Source organism: Trypanosoma cruzi, assembly GCF_000209065.1.
Source record: "Trypanosoma cruzi strain CL Brener chromosome Unknown tcruzi_1047053506173, whole genome shotgun sequence".
Taxonomy (NCBI): Eukaryota; Euglenozoa; class Kinetoplastea; order Trypanosomatida; family Trypanosomatidae; genus Trypanosoma; species Trypanosoma cruzi.
The window spans coordinates 1-23,068 of NW_921214.1; the positions used below are offsets into that span (position 1 = coordinate 1).

At 53.3% G+C, this 23,068-nt stretch overlaps 6 protein-coding genes and 3 pseudogenes across 6 annotated transcripts, besides 8 other annotated features; all 9 read left to right on the forward strand.

Moving 5' to 3' along the window:
- Window positions 1–10,835: a sequence feature (areas not merged during assembly with more than two copies in the genome that could not be assigned to a particular haplotype).
- On the forward strand, window positions 358–1,467 carry Tc00.1047053506173.10 (uncharacterized protein; the record flags this gene model as incomplete). The annotated part of the gene is made up of 1 exon (XM_815574.1): window positions 358–1,467. The coding sequence occupies one exon, from the start codon at window positions 358–360 to the stop codon at window positions 1,465–1,467; it is 1,110 nt and encodes a 369-aa protein (XP_820667.1).
- Tc00.1047053506173.20 (uncharacterized protein) lies at window positions 1,735–3,177 on the forward strand (the record flags this gene model as incomplete). Its single annotated transcript, XM_815575.1, has 1 exon — window positions 1,735–3,177. The coding sequence occupies one exon, from the start codon at window positions 1,735–1,737 to the stop codon at window positions 3,175–3,177; it is 1,443 nt and encodes a 480-aa protein (XP_820668.1).
- Window positions 3,755–5,074: a mobile genetic element.
- Window positions 5,075–9,408: a mobile genetic element.
- Tc00.1047053506173.50 lies at window positions 9,996–10,604 on the forward strand (annotated as a pseudogene).
- Window positions 10,836–11,220: a sequence feature (areas merged during assembly that could not be assigned to a particular haplotype. This can correspond to areas where the two haplotypes were merged or to regions with more than two copies in the genome that were merged during assembly.).
- Window positions 10,877–10,955: a sequence feature (T-rich).
- Window positions 11,150–12,244, forward strand: Tc00.1047053506173.60 (mucin-associated surface protein (MASP), putative; the record flags this gene model as incomplete). The annotated part of the gene is made up of 1 exon (XM_815576.1): window positions 11,150–12,244. The coding sequence occupies one exon, from the start codon at window positions 11,150–11,152 to the stop codon at window positions 12,242–12,244; it is 1,095 nt and encodes a 364-aa protein (XP_820669.1).
- Window positions 11,221–11,594: a sequence feature (haploid, non-Esmeraldo-like haplotype).
- Window positions 11,595–23,068: part of a sequence feature (areas not merged during assembly with more than two copies in the genome that could not be assigned to a particular haplotype) that runs on past the window's edge.
- On the forward strand, window positions 13,502–16,153 carry Tc00.1047053506173.70 (trans-sialidase, putative; the record flags this gene model as incomplete). Its single annotated transcript, XM_815577.1, has 1 exon — window positions 13,502–16,153. The coding sequence occupies one exon, from the start codon at window positions 13,502–13,504 to the stop codon at window positions 16,151–16,153; it is 2,652 nt and encodes an 883-aa protein (XP_820670.1).
- Window positions 17,702–18,478, forward strand: Tc00.1047053506173.80 (uncharacterized protein; the record flags this gene model as incomplete). The annotated part of the gene is made up of 1 exon (XM_815578.1): window positions 17,702–18,478. One exon carries the CDS (start codon window positions 17,702–17,704, stop codon window positions 18,476–18,478), a length of 777 nt encoding a protein of 258 aa, XP_820671.1.
- Window positions 19,760–20,086, forward strand: Tc00.1047053506173.91 (annotated as a pseudogene).
- On the forward strand, window positions 20,319–22,028 carry Tc00.1047053506173.100 (annotated as a pseudogene).
- On the forward strand, window positions 22,523–22,912 carry Tc00.1047053506173.120 (mucin TcMUCI, putative; the record flags this gene model as incomplete). Its single annotated transcript, XM_815579.1, has 1 exon — window positions 22,523–22,912. The coding sequence occupies one exon, from the start codon at window positions 22,523–22,525 to the stop codon at window positions 22,910–22,912; it is 390 nt and encodes a 129-aa protein (XP_820672.1).
- Window positions 22,633–22,752: a microsatellite.

The following is a 23,068-nucleotide window of genomic DNA, read 5'->3' on the forward strand; positions in this document are numbered from 1 at the left end:
AACCGTTTTTGTTTATGAAGGAAGTAGATGTGGCGGCTGCTCAGGTCTTTGGTTTACTGTTCCTGTGTTTTTTGTGTATTGTTATGGGGCTTGGCTTCTACTACTTCTATACCATGCGTCTGGTAAAGAGGGCCCGACGGAAGGTGGAGTGAAATGCTTACTGTTGGTTAGAACATACTTTAAAGGCAAAGCTGGAAATTTAAGAAGAAGAATGACGCGGTTTTTTTTTATATTTGGCTTAGTCCTTCTTTTTTCTTATTATTTGTATCTGATTGTTGTACTTTCCTAAGAATGTGGCTCTGATATGTATTAATTCCATTTTGTCGTCACTATATAGTTTAGTTGATACAATATCGCATGCATTATGAGGATTTTGAGGTGATTACTGCCGAGAATGGCGCCTCATCACTAAGTTTTGAACTTGCTTGTGCCACAGCAATGGATCATTACATTCGGTGTACGGCACCACATGACAAGCAGGAAACTGACAAGTATATGTCGCCGTGCTCAACTGGCCTTCGGGTTTACGAAGGTGCACGGGTACTTGCAGCTTTTGTTGCTAGGTTTGGAAGGGTATTATTGCCGTATACATTTGAGTATGACACATTTAGATATCCAAGTTCCTGGGTTGTTGAATTGGGCTGTGGCTGTGGACTGGTTGGATTTACGGCGGCTACTCTCTTTCCAGAATTATCCGTGGCATTTACTGATGCTTCAGTCGACTGTTTGAATTTGATTGGCGCGAGTGCAGAAAGAAATGGTTTAACGCTCATACAGATTAACGGTAAAGGTTTCAGCGGGGCCTTTGAGAACAACGAACATCGTGTCCTAGTAGCGTATCCGTTGGAATGGTGTGAAGATGATACGGTTCGACTTATTTCCACTATAAGAAGATTTTCCAATTCTCCGAACCACGTGAAAACTGGAGATATTCGTATGGTATTGGGATCTGATTTATTATATTACCGAGTGGACATTAAAGCCCTTCTCACTACTTGCAAATGTCTCTTGCAATCGTCTGGAGAAACAGCTTCCAATTATCAGTGCAATACCTATTTGGCCCCGCGGTTAGCTATTTTGGCACACTTTATGCGTATACTCGACGGAGACGCAAAGCTACAAATGGTTGCTTACGAATTAGGGTTCGGCATTGTTCGTGTCCCACTTGAGGCATTTGTTGACGCAGATGTCATAAAAAACCGTGGTTGGAACGGCATTTCGGTTGTGCTGTTATTTCTGCGTTCTCTACCACACACGGATCTGCATTGCTTGAATATAGGCAATCTTTGTGAACAACACGAGGAAGAGGATCTCGCTGAGGTTAAAAGGATTTTTTCTGTGTGCCATATATCGTTTCCGAGCGAGGCCTTAGTTTGCTACTCAAAAAAAGCATTAGGAAATAACGCCGACGCCTTTGTGGATTGTGAGAAGGGCTCTGATCTTGATAACCTCCCTTTTTTCTTTTGAAAAGGAAGGCATTTGTCTCTTGTCAATATTGTGACGTGCTTCAAGAAGATGTACACCTTCGGAGGTGAACCCAAATGTTTACTTCCTACCCCATTTAACACTGTGCGTGGATAAATTTTGCGTTTTTCTTATCTAATCATTTTTTTTTTTTAATACAACGATGAAATTCTTTTTTGTTTCTTTGTGATTGTTTATTAGCACAAAAGAAATAAAAGAAGTTTAGATAACACGCCGATTCTTGAACATTACTTTGTGTTTTTACTGCTTATGGGTGGGAGTTCTCATCCGCATTTTGTATCTAACGCTGAAGGAGATGGAGTTAGTAGGGGCGATGCGAGAGAACTACAATTAACTTGGACACCGACCCACTCTCAGCTTCCTGCCGCCAAGCATTCAGCGGAGGAGCTTATCTCTGGCGGTAACTGTGAGTCAGCTCAGTGTGGAATCGAAGAACATTCGAATGCTGCTCCGGATGTAATTGTCTTTTTACCGGAGATCGAGGAAGTTACAAGTCTAGTTAGACCGACAGTTCGAGATGCTTGTGAACAGAAAGCGGAGGTTGCTGCACAACAACGATTGAAATATGCTTCTTTTGGAAGTCCCAGTACTTCCTCATCTCTTATGCATAATGGAGAATGTTTCTCCTTTTATGAAGAATGCCTGCCGATTGACACCGCTGTTAATGATCGGATTTGCGCATGTGAAGAACAGTCAATACTCACTACAAGCATAAAGGCAGAGGACCCGGGCATTATACCCTCACAGGGTGCAATCGCGCGAGTTGGAAGAAATTGTGGAGAAGGTCTAGCAAAACGGTGCTCGCCAATTTCTCATCCCTTGACGAGACAAGAGACGTCTGGTATGATGAGCGGCGGCACATCCTCAACCAATGGGACAGCTATCCATCAGGGCACTTTAGTTTTTGCTCTGAGACCAGATACAGAAGGTTCCCTCTTTGTGGCACCCAGTGCTTCTTGCGGAATTGCAGGGCCAAGAGAGGATATGTTTTTGTTTCAGGCCCCAGATTCTCGCCGAGAAAGCACTTTGAGCCCAGAGAACTTGATTGCAGTAGCCACACCGCGTGCAATTGACCCATTTCGTTTGGATTCTTCTAATGTGCAGAATAATCTTTCCCTTCCCCTTGTTGTGGCAGATGACTCAAGTGATGTAAAGTTAAATTTTACTCGATCTTTCTCACGTACTGATAACGACCCAGCGGTCGGCAGACAGGTGAATACGCCCAATTTAGGTTGCGAGTTATATCGGCAGTCTGGGGGCTTGCGTTCTTTTGGGAGTGCAGATGAAGCTTCGGAGGATATGTGGCAAGGAAGGGGCTCACAGATGCACGGGCCGTCTGCTATTTCTCGTGGGGCAATGGGCAACGTCAGCGGCGGTGCAGGTGAGTGCCGGTTTGGGCCGTTGTTTGGGGATAATCTGAACGGTAATTTGTTTGAAGAAGGTTTTTTTCTCTTTTCTTCCCACCAGGTGCAAATACCACCCTTTAGAAAGCCCGTCGATATCACGCCGCTTCTTGAAAGGGCTGATCGTGATCTGGCAAGTAAAACAACGCTTCTCGTACCTGTATTGTCTTCTCAAGTTCCCGGGGTCGAAGAAGAAGGGGTCAGAAGTTCACGAGACTCTCTTACATTGGAATCAATCTCCTGGCTAAACTCACTTGTTGATCCACATGCCAGTCGACGAAAGTTTTGACATTGAGATCCAAGGATGTTTGGGGCACAGGAAATTATTTGGATGCCAAAGGAAAAATGAAAACTTCAAATTGCGTGGGAATAAGCGAAGCAATTGCAGTTAAAAGACTACGCAAATTGTTGATGCTCCACCTTGCTTCAAATACCAGAAAAAAAAAAAAAAGGAAATACAGCAAGTAAGAATATATATATGGGTATGTTTTTAGTTGTTCTTCAGTGTTTTTTTTTCTCTCGTTTTGCATATGAGTGTGTGACGCATCCTCAAGGTGCACTTTTTGAGGGCTCTGTATTTTCGCCCCACGAATATCCATAAGTACCGATTCTGAAACTTCACTCCTTGTCTCTACAAAGCCGGAGCGTTTGCTTTGTGAATGTGGCATTTGATGTTTTCTTTTTTGTGTGTGCCTCTTTTTACTGCGTATACCACACGCATATTTTTGGAAAGTTTTCTTGTGGTTTTATACTTTTTCCATTTTTTTTTGGTTCGCCTTTTTGTTCTTTTTCCTTTGTACTCCTCATTTTTCTTCTTTTAAATATTGCTGTCGCAAACACATTTGGGTTTCTCTTCATTTGTGCCGTTTTTTTTTCTTTACCGACATGTCTAGCCACACGATGTCATCAGGGTGCCGGGGAGGTGGTCGAGCAGCGACATGAGTTTCCTGCCACGAGGCAGCTGCCATTGGGAGAACCTTTCGGTGCGAAGGCCTTTCTTGATGCCCAGCCGTTGGCGCACAGCCAGAGCGTCTGTACATTCTGGAAGCAGTTGGTGCAGTGTTTTCTGCGGGCTGATTGTTGCGCTTGTGGAGGCTGGCTGATCCTGCGGTAGCAGTGATTGCCTCCTGGCACTGCTGCTGCGGTGCCGAGTAGCGTCTGGGTTTTGTGCGCAGCGATTTCTGTGCTGTGCGGTGCCTTTTTTTGTGTGGGGAGGACTGTGTCGCAGCAATCGCGGTGGAGGTCGGGAAGCGGTGGAGGGCGTTCCGGATGAAAGCACCGACAGTGACCGACGTGGCTCGTGTGTCCCACCAGTGTGGCGTCACAGTGCGGGCATTTCCTCTTCCGACGCTGTGTGGAGGGCCGTCTCTCCACAGGCGGTGCGTCGGCCTCCCTTGTCGTCGGGGGAACAGCTTCCGTCCCGGTGCGGTGGGATCGTCGTTGGAGCGCATATATGCAGACTGTTCCGGTGATATGTTGCGGAAACGGCGTTGGTTCGTGCAGTCTCTCACAGTCCAGTACAGGCGACCCCAGAGCTCGGATTCCCCGCACCCTTCCCGTGCAGTGTGTATCTGTTACTGTCAGTCGAGGGCCTCCTGAGTGATCAGGTGCTTGCTGCTGAGATCTGATGGCCTGGCGCCGCCAAGCAGGTAGTGGTGGGTGTCCTGATGCATGGTACTACGCCACTTGTTGGTGAGCTGGGTGTTAATGCATGACAGCAGGTCCGTGTGCCGTATGGGTGCTATTCCATGCTCCGTGTGTTGCCCGGTTGCCGTGGTCTGCGTCGCATGCTGATCTGCAGGCTCGTTAACATGTACTCCGCAATGTCCGTAGCAAAATGCGGCTGCACAGACCAGCCAGCACACGTCAGCGACAAGAGACGCTGCTAGATCCGATCCTCCGTCCAGTCGGTATGACTGTGCGGGCCCTTGGTGACGGCGACTAGAAGGGACTGACTGTCCGTAACCACAAGCAGGGTTTTACGCCTGTGCTGGATACGAGGGACGCTCAGCCTTTCCATGGCCGGGAGCAGTGCACGGGACTCCGTCGTGCGGCTGCATGGGCGTGTGCCGCCGTTGGTACTGACCTTCTCTATTATCTTCGAGGAATGCAGGGATGAGAGCAGTATGCCAATCCCGGCTGACGTGGGAACGTCGACACCGCCACCCGTTGCTAGTATCCACGGTCCCCAGCGATGACGTTTCACCTTGTCGCGGTGTTGGGCTTTGTTGTGTATAGGAACTCCGCAGCAGGGCGTTGCTGCGAGCACGACGGAGACCAAGGTGACTTCACCCCCGAGAAGGTTCCACGCCATGCCCGGTGCGGGGAGGTGAGGCGGTCTGCCTGCAGACTGTCGGTCAGAACTGCACGACCGTTTCGCAGCGGTCACTCCGTTGATATCGCCCGTGGCGGTGACGTTCACAAGAACCCTGCCACCGAGGAGGATGGCCACATCAATATTTGGCGGCTCAACATTGCAGGCCTCTCGTCCGTGAAAAAGATTGCATTTGCGGCGCGATTGGAGCAGCGTCCACCTGACATCGTTCTTCTGCAGGAAATAAGTAACCGTGGTGACGTGGCGACGAAATTATCTGGCCATAATGACTGCCTCCAGGCCTCACTGGGCGCGGTGGTGGCGCTGCCGTTCTGGTGCGCCACTCTCTACCGTGCGAGCGCCTGTCGCTCCCTGGCACTGACCTCCTGGAGACCATTGCTGTCCGTGTATTTCCGCCGGGCTGTCGCAGCATTTGCGTGGCGAATCTCTACAACCCTCCCACAGCAATTGGTCAATAATCCGCATTTATCAATATCGTTTGTCGCTTGGGCCCGAAGAGATTATCGCGGGTGACCTGAATTTGCATCGTGAACTCTGGGACAGTCATATACACCATCAAGGACTGGAGGCGATAATTTCGCCGCTGTTCTAATTGATATGGATTTTGGGCTGGCAAATTACCCGACACAGGCAACACGGATCACACATCGTAATGCCTCGTCCCCTGACGTGACTGCGTATTGCGCCCTACGCATCTCCCACTGGACATTCGCCCCTTACATGGACTCGGACCACTGCTGAATATCTTACTCGGTAGAGATTGACGATGGGACTCCACGACTAGCAAACACGCTGCCTTGACGGAAGAAAGCCACCTTTGCCCTGCGTAAAGCGGGTTGGCCTGCTTTTTTACATCGTTGTGTGAAACCCTCCTTGCCACCGCGTCCACATGGTTGGATCGTCGCGGAGGCATCTTACGAGCAGCTGAGCGCCATATCCCGCGCGGCAGCCGTGACACCCCAAAAAGATATGGACACACGAAATGGAACAGGCCGAGTCCGCCACCGAAGCAGCACACGAAGCACACACATTGCCTCACCCGGAGACAGCCTACTTTGAGCCGAATGCACCCGAAAAAAGGAGGAACGAAATCAAGCCTTACGCCGTGGCTCCGCTGTGCTTCTGGAGGCCCGCGCGAAAGGACTTGGAGCCTCACCCAGCCCGAGGTGGCGATATCTCCACGGCGTGGCGGCGCCGCACCCTCATCCTCTGGAATCGGTTGTGCTCCGTACTGAACTTGGCCGCGCATGCGCCCTGCCTCGGCAACAGGCAAATCTGCTTGTCTGTCATTTTGTGCGGTTTCACGTGCCATACCGCCTTGTACTGCTGCTGCTGCTCGCTGCACTCCTTTGGTTCCTGGTGGCTGGGAAATGGATCGGCCTTTCCCGCCGTATTTACTTGACGTGGCCATCCGCGACTCTTTGCTTGGCTCAGCCCCTGGCCCCGACGACATGTTGAATGAATTCCTGCACCGTCTCGGGCCCGTTGCGCGTGGCACACTTAGAACGATGATCCACAACTCCTTCGCAAACGGCAGCCTGCCTGGCTCCTGGAAAACGGGAGACGCTATTTCTATTCCCAAGCCCGGGAAGGATCCATGCCGCCCAGAGAGTTACAGACCTATCACGCTGCTCTCTGTTTTACTAAAGTTAGCCGAAGGAATGACTCACCGCCGTCTGTCAGCGTTATTGCCGCACCACCCACGTCAATTTCGGATTTGCACCTCCGCGTTCTACGTCGGATGTGGTGGCACTTGTTGTCGACACATTACCCGTGGATTGAATGAGTTTGGCATTGTGGAGTATGAGCGCCCTGGAGACGACGCCTCCACACGACGCCCTCGTCGCCATCGCTTGTGGTCTCGATTGATTTTCCGACTGCGTTCGACACCACTGACCATGGGAAGTTATTCTGCATGCTTGACAGACTTCCGCGCCTTGGCCTCGAACCAAACGCTGGCTGCACAACTACCTGCGGGGCCGCTATGTTAGGGTATGCACTCGCGAACAGCACTCCCGGAAACAACTCGCCTCAGCTGGAGCACCGCAAGGCGGCGTCCCGGGACCCCAACTCTCCCTCTACTGTGTGGATGGTCTGCTGCGCCGCCTGGGCAGCATCTATTCTGCCTCCGCATTCATGTACGCTGACGAACACACACTTGTTGCCTCAGGTGCGGACATCCATGCCTGTGCTGCGGCAATGCGACCGCTCTTGTCTTTTGTGGCCACATGGGCTGCCGAGCACAGCCTAAAAATCAACGTCGCTAAGAGCGAAGCTGCTCTATTCCACATCTCTTTACACACACACGGTCCGACGAGGAAATGGTCGATCTCCATCTTGTTAGCGGGAACCTGCGTATTCAGTCACGCCCAGTGCGCTTGCTGGGCAACACGTTCGATCAACTTCTTAATTCTGTTACGCATGCTTCCACCGCTTCGAAGAGGACCATGCCACGCCGCTATCAGCTGCGTCTGGTCGCAGGAGCGGGCGCGTCCCATCACACCATGCGATCCTTTTTGATTGGATGCGTTCATAGTGTGCTATTTCATAATGGCGAGGCAATTGTCCCGTGACTCGCCCCCACACACCTCCATAATATGGAGGTACGGTACCGTGACGGTAGCAAAGCATTCTTGGCCTGAGCGCCTCTACGGAAGACACATCTGTCTATTTGGAGGCCAATATTCTTCTGCTTCGGAAGGTACTTTGGCGTCGTGCACTCACACAATACGAACGCTATATACGCCTCCATGATCACGAGGATTTGCGTTTCCTTATCTACTCGGAACCTATGCCTCCGTCCATGCATGGGAAAGCGGCGACATCAATCCGCTTCCGAGAGATGCTGCTATTAATGGATTGCTACGCGTCTGTGACATTATTGGGACACCCCACAACCACATTCGCGCCTCTTGCCCAACATCGAATTTTTCCCTGGGACACTGTGAGCTGCAGCGGGGTGAGATTTTATCAGCCACTGTTTGCCGAAGACGCCTCTGACGATATCAAGCGCACGGCTTTTTATTCTACTCACTCCTCTTTGGGGGATTGTGATTTTGAATTGTGGGCGGACGGTCCTTCATATCTCGCTGCACTCGCATCCGGATCCGCTGCGCTATTATATGACTCCACCACGACAAATGATCTCCCTGTGGAGGTCCATCGTGCAGCAGCTGGCAGCCTCGCATGCTCATATAGGGCAGACTGCCTTGCGATCGAAAATGTTTTTATACATCTCATACCTCCTTGTCTGGGAACATCCCAATCGCCCACACGAATGCTGGAGGAAACGGACTCCCTCTCGGCAATGGAGGCACCCCGCGTTGCCCACCGACCGTGCGAGACCGCGTTACTGAGTAAATTTGGATTATGCTGCTTTCCTTGGTGAAGCGAGGTCACCCTGTGGATTTTATATTCTCCCATCACACTGCGGTATTCCACGCAGTGAGGCCGCTGACAAACAAGCCGCGATTGCACGATCCCTCTCGCAGGACTGCGTCAATGCCTGGCACGTGGACTTCCCTACCGCCGTCAAGAGGTTATAATGGAAGGATGCCCAGGAGGAAAAGGAGGGCGCGCGCACCGCGTGGCAGGCGCCTGTCGGTGTGGCGAGGACTCCGTTCCTGGTGTTGACCCGGACATCGGTCCCCGAGTGGCGGCACTGCGCACAGGCGCGATGCGACGCCTGCCCACTATTCGACAGGCCTGCACGCGCCCTGCGGATCACAAGGAACCCTCTGTGTCGGTGGTGCCGTCCCCCCCTCACTGCGGTGACCAGCCCGCCTCTGCCTCCGCCGGAACCTCTTCCCGACGTGAGCACCGCAACTCCTTGTCGACCAGCGAGCGGCGGATTGACGTCCTCCTGCCCAACCTGCGGCAGAGTGCGCTTGTCCGTCCACAGTATGAGGGCACATGCCCGACGTGCTCAGCCTGGCGTTATAATAGTTTGCGAGGGCCTCCCATGCGGATGCCGCAATGGCGTCACCGTTTTCCTAAAAGTTGCCTCGCGCGCAGGTCGCCACCGAAGTTGCCAAGCATGCCAGCAGGCAAGACACGCAGGAAGCACAAACGCGGGTACTCGAGATGGACCAGGCTCTTCCGCCACCGCCTCATCACGGACGCCACGGGCTGCTGATCCCCGACGGACCACGGGAGACTCCGCCTCATCCACTGCGGGAATGCCCTCGTCGTTGGGAACTGGACTGCGACTGTTTGTGACTGCCCCAGCCCGCACGACGGAATACTTGCCACTTTTGTACGGACGGCCCTTGCGCTACTCACTCGTTATTGTAGCAGCATACAACCAAAACAAGATAACAAGCTGCTTTGTGGTGAATATTGGCTGCACTTCCCGTGGACCAACAATCCGCGTGGTGTGCGGGGATCTCCTTTTTTGTATTGTTACTTTGCTTTTGTGTTGCTGTGTGCGCTGCACCTTCTTGTGTGTGCGCACCCTCCGTGAGGGGTGCCGACACGACGGACCGCTCTCGCCGCATGTGCATGCGGTGGAGCCTTGTGTGCCGCTCCTGTTTGCTTCTCCCTCTTCTATCTGTGTGTTGGTGTTGCGGCAGGGCTGTGTGTGTGTGCCTGCTGCCGTGGATTGGAGTGTGTGTCGTGCGTGGTGTGCGGCGTACGGTGCATGCCTGGCTGCTGCCCTCTCCTCATGTGGTGTGCCCTCTGTGTGTGTCTGCCGCACCTCTCGTCTCCCCTGTTGCTCTCCATGTCCTTCACTGTGCAGATCAGCTCCACACCACTGAACGACCACACTCACGATGATGATGACGTGCCGTCTGCTGTGCGCCGTGTTGGTGCTCGCCCTGTGCTGCTGCCCGTCCGTGTGCGTGACAGAGACTGAGTCGGAGGATACTGGCAATGACAGCTCCAGTTTATCGCCTGCTCAGCCACAGGAAGCAGGTGGTGAAGGCATGCCAGGTGTGTCCATTAACGGACAGACATCAAATTCCAAGGACGGTACGGTACAAATTACAGGTGAGAACGGTACTGAAGGGTCAGAATCCCCGCGCATTGAGGAAGTGAGATCAGGCACGGAACGCGATTCTGGAAAAGGCAAAGGTACTGGATCGGCTCCGTCAGCGAGTTCCGATTCAACATCTCCGGACCCTATTACAGAACAGCAACCAAGTGAATCCGCTAACCCAGTCCAACAAGTTCAAAAGGCAAATGCACCAACTACGACAACCACGACAACCACCACTACAAGAGGCACCAAGTAATACGACTACAGAGGCGCCAACTACAACGACCACCCACGCACCGTCACGTCTTCGCGAAATGGACGGCAGCCTCAGCAGCTCTGCGTGGGTGTGTGCCCCGCTGGTGCTCGCCGCATCCGCGCTGGCGTACACCACTCTGGGCTGAAGAGGTGTGTGCGGGCTGTGCGTGCCAGCACTCAACCGCGGGGATTTGTGCGTGTGTGTTGTGGTTCACTGTATAAAATAAGAGGAAATAATGTTCTTGTTTTGCTTCACTTGCTTCTGCTGCCGTGCTGTGTGTTCCGCGTTGCGCCCCGCATCCGCCACGTTGAACGCATACCAGACGCACTAATATGCACGACGCGCCCACAACTGTTTGCGTGGACGCATGTTTGTGTGTTGGCGCGTGTGCACTTCAGTCGTTCTTTGCAGCTCCTTGATTTTTGTTTTTTTACTTTTTTAATTTTTTTGTTGTGTTCCTTGTGTTTTGTTTTTAATTTTTTTTGGTGTTTTTTTTTTGCTGCTTACTTGCTGAGGGGCTGTTTTTGTCTGTTTTCTTTTCCACTGATTCCATATTCTTCATTGTGCGTCCGCTGCCGCTGCTGCCATTTGTCACTTTGCGGTGGTTGTAGCGGCCGTATTTCCTTTTGCTTTCCCTCTGCGTTGACGGGGAGTTAGTTTGTGCTGAAGGCTGCGCGCAAGTGACAGGAGTGATGGCGATGATGATGACTGGCCGTGTGCTGCTGGTGTGTGTCCTCTGCGTGCTGTGGTGCGGTGCCGGCGGCGGCTGTGCTGCAGGAGAGGATGCGGAAGATGATGGTTCTGTGAGGGGTGGTAAGGGTTTGTCAATAAATCCGGAAAATGTGATCTCAGCACCAGGGGCTTTAGGCGCACCAAAGCCACATGCAGGAGTTGGACAAGAAGAACCTCTCACACCTAAAGAAGTGCCTCCGCAAACTACTGAAGAAATTCCTGAGGATGATGCCGAAGACGAAGGAGAAAACTCTTCTGAAGAAGAGAATAACAGTGGTAGAATAAATGACAGTACCAAAAGAATAAGGGTGGAAGAGAAAAAAGAGACGCCCGCAAAGGAGTCCCTACCAGTAAAGGACTCGCATTCACCTCAAGTACAGGAAGGATTGAAAGAAAAAGATAACACGGAACCCAAGACACGCAAAGAGAAAAAAAAAGAGGAAGGACCACCACCACCAGTATCAACAGCACAACCAACAACATTGGCAACAACACAAACACCGGAAGTAAAACTGCCTGGACGAAAAACACCCCACGTAGCTCCAGAAGGAGACGCAAGCCAAAAAGGATTAAACGATGCACAGACTTTGACACATCAAAAGCATGAAAACTCATCGTCACAAACAGAAACGACGGCCGAACCACCGGAAGATCCCTCAGAGGGTATTGTGGCAGAGCAACAAGGTCAAGCCACAGCCACAGAGAATTTGACGGAGAATGCACCTGCCACCAATCAGGAGGAAACAACAGCATCATCAAACTCCACAAGTAGCGGTGATGAAGCCCGGAGTACGGCGGATGAGAATACTGCCAATGCTCAGCGGCCCAACCCGAATGAATCACATGATGATCTTGAAGGTAGTGATACCCACCCAGCTCCCACGGCCGGTGAGGCAGCACCTCAAACAGGAGGAACAATCACCACCGCCAACACAACTGATACGGCGACGCCTGGCGACAGCGACAGCAGCACCGCAGTCTCCCACACCACCTCCCCTCTTTTGCTTCTTCTTTTTGTTGCGTGTGCGGCTGCGGCTGCGGTGGTGGCCGCGTGAGAGTGAATGTGGGAGAGCCACGCACCGCCCGCACACACACTCGTCCTTCTCACTCTGTGTGTGTGTCCCCTTGCATGGACTCTCGCCCTCACCTCACCCCACGAAGCACACACAATAATGTGCCCATTGTATATATGCATGCACACCCATGCAGGCCCGTTGGTGCTCTCTTTTGCACGACACGCACCGCTGCCGTCCTGCCTGGCTGCATGGGCGGAGCACCGTAACTGTTTCTGTTTTGTTTTTATTGCATTGAGTGGGCGACCTCTCTCTCTCCCTCTGTGTGTGTGTTTTGCTTTACGGGAGCAATGAGAGTGTTTGCGCTGGTCGTCCCACGCTGCGGCTTTTTGTTTTTTTTTCCTTTTTGATTTTGTGGTTGAGTGCACCCATTCCGCGGCTGCGTGTGTGTGTGTGTGATGTTATGAGTAATTTGCGTGTGTGCTATCTGCCTCTCTGCCGTTGCTTTCTTCAGACTCTATTGTGGCGCACAGCTGCTCTGCAAGTATAGGCGCTGCCAAACACACAAGCACATGCACACACACATGCCGTGTTTAAACCGCTGAGAATGCACGCACGCACAGGATTCCGGCTGCAAATTCCCTTGCGAGGAGGGAGGACGGGAGCCTGCTATTTATTTTTCGACACGTTGCAGGCGTGCAGTCTATTGGGTGGTGTGGCTTAGGGTGCCTGGGACAAGTGCGGATTGCTTCTTGTCCAGCTGCTGCACGTGCCAATGTGTATCTCCCATGCTGAGTATACTTTGGTCAGGGATTCTTTGCCTGTGTGGGTGATGTGCGCTGGCGGATGCGCTGGAAGGGTGAACAGTAAAATGACTGGCGAGAGCGCGTGGGCTTTGCCAAGGACGGTTGTGTTCTTTTGCATTCCGCTGGTTGTTTTGTGTGTAGGCGTCGCTCGGTGTGTGCTGAAGCGTGAATAACAACACACCCGCCGTGACTCCTGCTGCTGGTGGTGGCGGTCGCTGTGTGTTCCAGGTGCACTGTTCTCCCTTCTCGTTCCGTGTATCTGTGTGCGTGAGTTGTTGTTGCTGGGAGTGACTGCGTTGCGGATAATGCTGCCACTCACTGTGGATGGGTGGCGGTGCTCACTGTTTCGTCCTCTTTATTGGCATGTTTTTTGTCCCTCTATTTCTTTCTCAATTACACACGAAGGAAGCATACAAGCGCTAATCGCTACCGTGAAATTTGAAGGCTCTGAAAGGACCAACGGCACACACACCGCCCACACACACATATTTATATGCTCTCACGTGTTGCTGCAGTGAAGGCACCCCGCACACACAACCGTCGCCGCGTGACCGGATCCAGCGGGAGGAGGAGGGAAGGAAGAGAGAGTGAGCGGCAGAGGCCCAACATGTCCCGGCGTGTGTTTACTTCCGCGGTGCTCCTCCTATTTGTTGTGATGATGTGCTGTGGCACTGGTGGAGCTGCGAAAATTGCGGAGGTGGAGCCAACGATACCTGAGGAACCTGTACCGAAGTCACCTTTTGGTTGGAGAGATGCAACAGGTGATGAAACTGTGAGTTCGCTTCGTGGTCCCAGTCTTGTTGAGGTGAATGGTAAAGTGTTTGCCGTTGCCGAGGCGCAGTGCAAGAAAGGTAAAACCAGCGTTTTTACTGGCATTGCATCCCAACTACTCTCGATGGAAAAGGGTAAAGGACCGGAAGAGGAAGTGCTGAAGGATGCCAAGTATACACAAGTTCTGGAAGAAGACATTTCTATGGAGAAGAAGAAAGTAGATGTGAGCCGACCAACAACAGTTGTAAAGGGAAATGATATTTACATGCTTGTTGGAAAACACAGCCATGAAGCTGCCGCTAACTGTCAGGCTGAGACTGAGAAGATCAAATCGGGAATATTGCTGGTGAAGGGTGAGGTCGGTGAAGGCGGTAAAAAAATACGTTGGGACGATACTGACGGTGTACCGTGCATTCTAGGCGCGAAACACGAATCCTTGCCACAGCTGATTGTCGTCGGTGGATCGGGTGTTAAGATGGATGATGGTACGTTTGCGTTCCCAGTGGAAGGCACGAAGAAGGATGGCGCAGGAAAGGATGGGAAGACCGTCTTACTGATTATATACTCCTCGGAAACTAAGAATTGGAGTCTGTCGAAGGAGGTGCCTGACGATGGCTGCAGTGATCCCTCCGTCGTGGAGTGGAAGGATAAACTCATGATGATGACTGCGTGTGATGGCCGCCGCAGGGTGTACGAGTCCGATGACAAGGGGGAATCGTGGACGGAGGCACTTGGGACACTCTCGCGCGTGTGGGGCAGCAAACAAAAGGGTGGAGAGGTTGAAATTGTTAGAAGCGGGTTCATCACAGCGAATATTGGCGACGGTGTTGAAGATGATAAGAGAAATGTGATGCTCGTTACCCTGCCGGTGTATTCCAAAGAAAACCAAAAGGAAAATAAAAAGGGTGAACTTCATCTTTGGCTGACGGACAATACGCACATTGTTGATATTGGGCCGGTGTCCGGGAACGATGATGATGCTGCCGCCAGCTCCCTGTTGTACAAAAGTGGAGATAATAATGAGGAGTTGATTGCACTGTACAAGAAGAAGAAGGACGATGCGGAATCATCACTCGGTATGGTCTCTGTGCGTCTGACTGAGCAGCTGCAGCGGGTGAAGGATGTGCTGGCGACCTGGAAGAAAGTGGACGAACGTGTCTCCAAGCTGTGCACCTCAAGTGCTGAGGAAGATACCTCAACTGAAAATGCCTGCACTACTGGTAAGATCACGGATGGGCTGGTTGGCTTTTTGTCCGGCAACTTCTCTGATGACAAATGGAAGGACGAGTACCTCGGGGTGAACGCCACAGTAACGAATGGGGTGGCAACAGGGTATGCGGAGAAGGGCGTGAGGTTCACTGGACGTGGTGCAGGAGCGGAGTGGCATGTTGGCAAGCAGGGGGAGAATCAGCTGTACCACTTTGCGAACTACAACTTCACTCTTTTGGCGACGGTGTCCATCCACGGTGTGCCGAGGGGAGATACCCCCATTCCATTGATTGGTGCGAAGATGAATGACAGTGAGAATCCAGTACTTCTTGGACTGTCGTACGACAATGAAAATAAGTGGCGTGTGTTGTGCGGCGGAGAGAACACGGAGCACAGCAGTAATTGGGAGACAGAGACACAGTACCAGGTGGCCATTGTGCTACATAACGGCAGTCAGGGCTCTGCGTATGTCGATGGTCAGCGTGTGGGGAATGCGCAACTTGCTTTACAGGATATTGAAGGATCTAAAGGGATCTCCCACTTCTACATTGGAGGGGATGGAGGCAGCGCAGAGGCTCAAGAAGGCGTGCCTGTGACGGTGAAGAACGTATTACTGTACAACCGCCCGTTGGATGGCACTGAGATTACCACGCTTGCCAAAAATACAATTACTAATCCGAAGCCGGAGGATCCGAAGACACCGACGACAAGTCCTCTTTCACCAGCGGCAAGTGCACCGGATGTGGAGGTATCCCTGCACCGGTCTAATTCTTCCAGGCAACTGCCGTTGGAAGAGGAACCGTTGAGGGCGAATATTGGTGCTGGTGCTGGCGGTGTATCCAGTGCAGTTTCCGTTACTACGACTCCCTCGTCTGATGCTAGCCCAACGGTGGCGACAGGGAGTGGAGACACAATGCTGGGAAATGGATCACCCCAAACTCCTGAGGTGAGCGTGAGTTCTGGCGAGGATGGGGAGACAACGGGAGGAACGGATGGGCAGGAGGGAATCCATTCACAGGCCGGGGAAGTAAAGTCTGCGGCACTCAGCAGCAGTCTCGGAAATTCGTCGCAGGGGAACAACACCGATGCCGGCACCATGCGTGAGAGGAGGGCGCTGCCGCTGCTCCTTCTGCTGTTGGGACTGTGGGGGTTTGCGGCTCAGTGAGGCGTGACTGGCTGCCGCGTGGAGCACTTGCGATCTCCCCAGCACCGACACACACACACACCTGGTAATTAATTTCTTTTCTTTAATAATTTTTATTTACTTTTTTCCCTGTTTTTGTTGTTTTAATTTTTTACTCCCTTCCCTTCTTTCTTTTGGCTTTTGGGGCAACCACTATGGACGTTTTTTCTACTCTTCCCTCTTTTAATTGTTTGTTGCTGCACTCTTCCTGTGAGGGGTGCCGTGTGTTTCTCGCCCAACTGCTCCACTCGCACACCCACCGACACGCTCATGACGACGGCCCTGTGCGCCTCGCCTGCTGCACGCATGAGGAGGGGCCGCGACGAACGGCGCGCTGAGGGAGCCGTGACGTGTGGGCGTGCGACGAGGGCCTGTGGGGCGGAGCACACATTTTTCCCCTCTTGTTTTGTTTTCGTTGCGTCCAGGGCTGGCAGACACCCGCAGCGCCACACACACACAGCCACACTCTGCCGCCGTGTTTTTAAGATTTTTTGCTTGTGTTCATTTCACGCGCTGGCAGAGCCTTCGGTGTCGGCCTCGTGAGCATTTATTTTCCCTCCTGATGATTTTCTTCTTTTGTTGCGCTCACTCTCCCGATGGAGAGACGCGACTGCCGTCGTGTCTGCGTGCTTCTCTCAGTCCCCACACACACGAGTGACTGTGCTCTGCGGGCCGCACTCACGCACCGATGAGAGGACTGAGGGGAGCAGCAACACGCAGATGACCCCATGAAATATAAACGATGCGCGGACACATGGAGGGTCGGACGGTTGAAAGTCATTTAAATATCTTTTAATTTTATTTTGGGACAAAATAAATACAGACAGTTTGGTGTGGCCACACGGCAGTCGGCTGCTTTTTAAAATTTGTGTGGAACAGTAATGGACGACTTCTTTTTTTATTTGTAATTATTTTGTGTGATGGGGTTTGTATAAGACGAAGGGGAACGTTTTCTTGTTTTAAATAAATCTTGTGTGAATTGCCGCTGCTTCGGCTGCAGTGCAGTCATGAGTTTGAGCGGTCTTCTAGTTGTTGTTTCCGCCATGCGTCTCCGCTGTACATTTTTGTGCGTCTCCCCACACACTCTGCCTCCTCTTTTTTACTTCTTTTCTTTGTGTTTCTGCAGGCACACACACACAAGATGCACATTGCAGTGGATTTGGATGCTTCTTTTGTGGTGCATGCTGGCAGTTGCGTGTGGCGGCTATTTGTTCTTCCGTGGCCATAAGGAGAAGGGAGGAGAGGGGAGCGCACCCCGAGTCTATTTTCTTGTGGGTGTGATGCACCGCGTGTGGCTGCGTTGAGTTGGGCTCCGTGTTCCATTGAGGGCGGGATGGTTGTAGGTTTTTGTGCCGCGTCATGGATGGATGAGGGTTTGCTTGCGGTGGTGCCTCGTGTGCTGCTGCTGCTCGTCCGTGTGCGTGACGGCTGCTGGGATTCCTGGAGATGTATCTGGTGCTGCGGATGCGGTGGTTGTGCCGGTGGACGTGTCGTGTGCTCCGAGTGACGGCAGCCTGAGCTGTCGCGTGCATGGGTGTGTGGGCGTGGACGAAGTGTTCTGCTGCCGGTGCTGAGGCTCAGTATGACAATTACACTTTCAGTGGCTTTGATGTGCGCATGCATAGCAGGAATGGTGAGCTGTGTGCTGTGTGCCATGTGGCCAATGCGGTGCACACATGTAGCAACTGTGCTGCCAGCTGTGCAACGGAAGAGGAAGGGGCCACCGTTGCCTTCACGACGAATGTGACGACACATAAATACGCCGGCCCTTACGAATTGTGGTGGCGACAATTTTCCCCCGATGGAACCATCCATCTGCCTGCACGGAGCGGCGATGCTGACCGGACGGGCATCTGTCAGTTGCCGCCACCCCGTGAAGGGAAGGATGACACAAAATCTGGCGAGACAACTGCGCCGCAAGTGAATGCTGAGCCGTCACGTCAACACGAGGATCGGCGACAGTCTGCGGCGGCTGACGGACCCAACACCGTCGATCGGAGTCTCGCATCCAACACGGCGACCAACACGTCCGAGACGAGGCCTGAGTTTGTCTTTGTTCGGAACATAAAAGTGGCTCCAACACCACCCAAGAGGAAGCCCAGCATTGCCATGAGTCGGGACATAGAAATGGATCCGAATGCATTCGTGACGAAGACTGCTCTCGCCACCGCGTTGAGGAAGGCAGTGGGCTCGAGGGATGCCCGTAAGACTGAGGCCGTTGACGGCAGCGGCGAGCACGTTCCTGGGAAAATCGCGGGAGGAATGAATGGTCAGAACGTCCCCGGAACACCAAAACGGCATCAATAAATGTGTCCTTGCGCGATCTGGAGCGGCGTGAGTCCAGACGGCCGCCTCGTCCTGTTTGACGACGTGAAGTTGATACCACGCGATTCAACTGGCGGCCGCACTGCGCGTGTGTGCGTGTCTCTGGCGTTGCTGCTGCTGCTGCTGGAACTGTGTGGAGTTGTGGTAGTCTTTCGAGCGAAAGAGGGTGGAATTGTGACTCCCCACGGGGGATATTTGCCGCATACTTTGCGGTTTTTATGTCACTGTTTTTTCTCCTCTTTTTTAATGATTTACGGATCGCTTTTTAAACCTTTTTTCTTCTTTGTAATGCTCTTTTTGATGCTTTCCCACTGGAGTAATAAGTGCCCTTTTTTCTTCTCATTATTTAATGTTCGGTTGATGTGCACTGGAATGGGCGACGTGTTTTCTTTCTTGTGTGTTTCTTTTTTGGTTGTTGCCCACACGCGGTGCCGGCTCCGCTGCTGTGCTTCCCACGGACTGCAGGAACGGGGATTGGAAGAAGAGGCCGGATGCCGCGTGAAATGTGAGGGATGTTGTGTGGGCTGGTGGAGTAATAAGATTTTTTTCTTTTTTTTATTACATTTTTTACTTGTGCAGGTAATATTTATGCGCACTTGATCGTCTTGTGCTGCATGGCACACGAAATGGAAGTCCTACTGACTCATTTTAGTTTCTTTTTTAAAAAATCCCTGCGGACTTCTTTTTGTCCGTGCCGTGTCCACTGTCACTGTGTGCCTCCGTGTGTCGTTGGGTGTCCCTCTGCTGGCTGTGTTTCTGAGCTGCCCTCATATCTTTTTCTTCTTTTCTGCTAGAGGCGCCGATGGTTTGCGACGACGGTTGTTTGTGCTACCCATTGCGATGGCACGAGGGTGACTGGGCGCCGGCCTCCTGAGTGCCCTCGGAGGGAGAAGATGGTGTGCGCCGTGCCTCACTGTGAGTGTGGGACGCCACTAGCCGTGCGGAGAGAAGTAAATGGCTGTGCGGTATGTAATTGGATGCACCCCGTCGCTCTCGTTGCCGCCGTGTGTGTGCTGAGCGCATGGCTCTTTGTTGCAGTGCGAAGTGGATGGCATTGCTTCCGCGTGTGCCCTCGTGCATGTGCTGTGCGGCGGGCATCTCTTCCCCATGACACCGCCCTTTTGTGTGGGACAGTGGAGGGAAGTGGAGATGTGTGAGGGAGTGAGGGTGGCCGTTGTTTCCCCACATTTGCTTCTTCCACACACGTAGCGCCTCTCGGCAGCCTCTCGCAGCACCCAGACTGTGGATCGAGAGGATGTGAGGGTCTGCTTCAAGTACACGGAGGACGACAAGATGCAGTTCATGACGGCCAATCTGATCGGCCTGTGGTTGCAGCGCATGGAGCACGTGCGCCAGTACGCGTTGGGCTTTGCGTTCATGATTGGGGGAGGAGAGGCGGCACGACATTGTGGCGCTGTGGGTGTTGCGCGGCCGGGGCATGCCGACGATTGTGAGGGACGTGGAGGACACGGAGCTGTTCGACTGGGAGGAGGTGACGGACTTTGCGGCGCAGTGGGAGCGCATGACGGACTGCGTGTGCTGGAGGGGCGCGTGTTGGAGTGAGCGTGGCGTGCCTGTGAGGGCCTGAGGAGAGGGAATAACAGTAACAGTGACTGTGAGAGTGTGAGGAAAAGGGCACTGGCGAGGAGCACCTCTTTTTTTGATTGTTGTTGAACCGCGCTCACCTAATTGTTGTGGTGGTGCGTGACTCTCATTGCTGGATGGGACGGTGCGTGGCTTTGTGAATTGTCTCCTTTTGCTTTTGCTCTGCGTTGACGGGGAGCTAGTTTGTGCTGAAGGCTGCAGGCAAGTGACAGGAGTGATGGCGATGATGATGACTGGCCGTGTGCTGCTGGTGTGTGTCCTCTGCGTGCTGTGATGCGGTGTCGTCGGTGGTGATGCGTGGCCTGTGTGCTACTGTGCTGATGGTGGAATGGACGACGCGGGGCTTGCGAGGGGAATGGATGGCGATGTGGTGTTTGCGAGGAGGGACTGCGTGTCGAGTGCCGCCTTACGGGGAGTAGCTGCGGCGGTACCGGCCGGTGAGGACGGCGGCATTGGTGCAAGCGGAACGCTCAACAGTGATGCAGGACAACCACCGGTCGGTGATGCAGGGAGCGGGACTGAAGCTCAGCGGCAGTGGGGCTGCACCAATGGCTTCATCTTCTGCTGCCGATACAGACGCTGCCAGCAGTACTCCTGTCTCGGGTGCTGGTGGTGGTGTTGGCCCAAGCAGCAGCCCGCAGTTGTCTCCGGCGTCCAAGACGATCTTCCTGCTGGTGGAAGTGAGGCAGGAGAAAGGGAGGAGGCAGGCTCAGCATGCTGCGGCGAAGAGCCGTCAATGTCGAGTGTGTGCTCCCAACCGCCACAATTTTCTGCGGGGTCGGCAACTCTCACCGTGGAAGAGAGGGATGGAAAGAAAGGCAGCGCGTCAGTTACAAATATTCAGAGCGAGTGGACACAACAGGAACGAGAAGGGCCACACGTGCTCAGGACGGGGGAGAGCGCACGGAGAACTCCAGCACCAGCGCCAGCAGAAGGACAAACAGCACATGCGACGCAGCCGTCCGAGGACTCAGCAGAGCATGCGGCTGCACCCAGCTCGGGTCTCACACGGGGCGCATCGAACGGCGACAGTCAAGAGCAAACACCGCAGCTTCAAACAGCGACTGACGCTGAACAGAGTGTGTCCGTGGTACAGGGAGTGCCAGAATGGGCTCAGGAGGATCAGGGGATGTGGTGAAAGGAGCAAAAAGAAATCCGTAATGTTTGACTGGCAGCGCGCACAATGCAGAGCATGCACCTGCGGCTGAAGCACCCGAATGACTGTCTGCTTCAAGCGCCAGTCGTTCCCCTGGACATCCGGGCACGGAGTCTGCTTCAAAGTCGCTCTCTGGAAATTATCGATCGTCTACGACCGGTGCAGCAGAACAGGGAGAAGCACGGCCAATGCCCCTACGACAGCCAAAACCACCGGCACAAGGAGGTGCAGAGGAGGAGGCGGCACAGGAAGAAAAAAGAAGCATGGGAGGAATTGCCGCCAACAGCAGCAGAATAAGAGGCGCCAGCAGGCCCATCAGAACCGCCACCGAAATCACCACCACACAGCGCACTGCCATCCTCAACGGAAGTCCCAGCGACCATGAAGCCAACAGAAGATCTGCAGAAAAGGCACTGAACCAACAGCGGATGCAAGGCAGAATGCAATAACTGAGGGTCAGGCTGAGACAGCTTCACCATCTTCTTCTGCGGATGCTGCTGCTGCCGCCAATGACGCTGACGCGGGCAATGCGGAGATTTTGAACGGTGGTTCCTCATCTCATGCCGCTGTGCCGGAGGGAGAACACCAACATGAACGAGAGGATGGCAGCGAGAAGGAAACAACATCTTCTACAGCCACATACAAAACGAATAACCCAGCGGCGCCTGGCGACAGTGACAGCATCGATGCTGTTTCCCACACCACCTCCCTTTCTTGTTTCTTGTTGCGTGTTCAGCAGCTCCTGTTGCGGTGGTGGCCGGCCTGCATGAAGTGGTCTACGATGAATGTGGACGAAGGCCTACTGCAAATGCTTTTGTGATGAATATTGGCTGCACTTCCCGTGGACCAACAATCCGCGTGGTGTGCGGGGATCTCCTTTTTTAATTGTTACTTTGCTGTTGTGTTGCTGTGTGCGCTGCACCTTCTTGTGTGTGTGCGCACCCTCCGTGAGGGGTGCCGACACGACGGACCGCTCTCGCCGCATGTACATGCGGTGGAGCCTTGTGTGCCGCTCCTGTTTGCTTCTCCCTCTTCCATCTGTGTGTGTTGGTGTTGCGGCAGGGCTGTGTGTGTGTGTGCCTGCTGCCGTGGATTGGAGTGTGTGTCGTGCGTGGTGTGCGGCGTACGGTGCATGCCTGGCTGCTGCCCTCTCCTCATGTGGTGTGCCCTCTGTGTGTGTCTGCCGCACCTCTCGTCTCCCCTTTTGCTCTCCGTTTCCCTCACTGTGCAGATCAGCTCCACACCACTGAACGACCACACTCACGATGATGATGACGTGCCGTCTGCTGTGCGCCCTGTTGGTGCTCGCCCTGTGCTGCTGCCCGTCCGTGTGCGCATCAGAGGCAGCGAGTGGGCCTGAAGGGTCTTCGAATAAGACCACGACGACGACCACAACAAAACCACCAACTACGACCACGACGACCACGACAAAACCACCGACTACGACAACGACGACCACAACACAGGCACCAACCACGACGACCACCACTACAACAGAGGCACCAAGTACTACGACTACAGAGGCGCCAGCTGTGTCGACCACCCGCGCACCGTCACGTCTTCGCAGAATCGACGGCAGCCTCAGCAGCTCTGCGTGGGTGTGTGCCCCGCTGGTGCTCGCCGCATTCGCGCTGGCGTACACCACTCTGGGCTGAAGAGGTGTGTGCGGGCTGTGCGTGCCAGCACTCAACCGCGGGGATTTGTGCGTGTGTGTTGTGGTTCACTGTATAAAATAAGAGAAAATAATGATCTTTTTTTGCTTCACTTGCTTCTGCTGCCGTGCTGTGTGCTCCGCGTTGCGCCCCGCATCC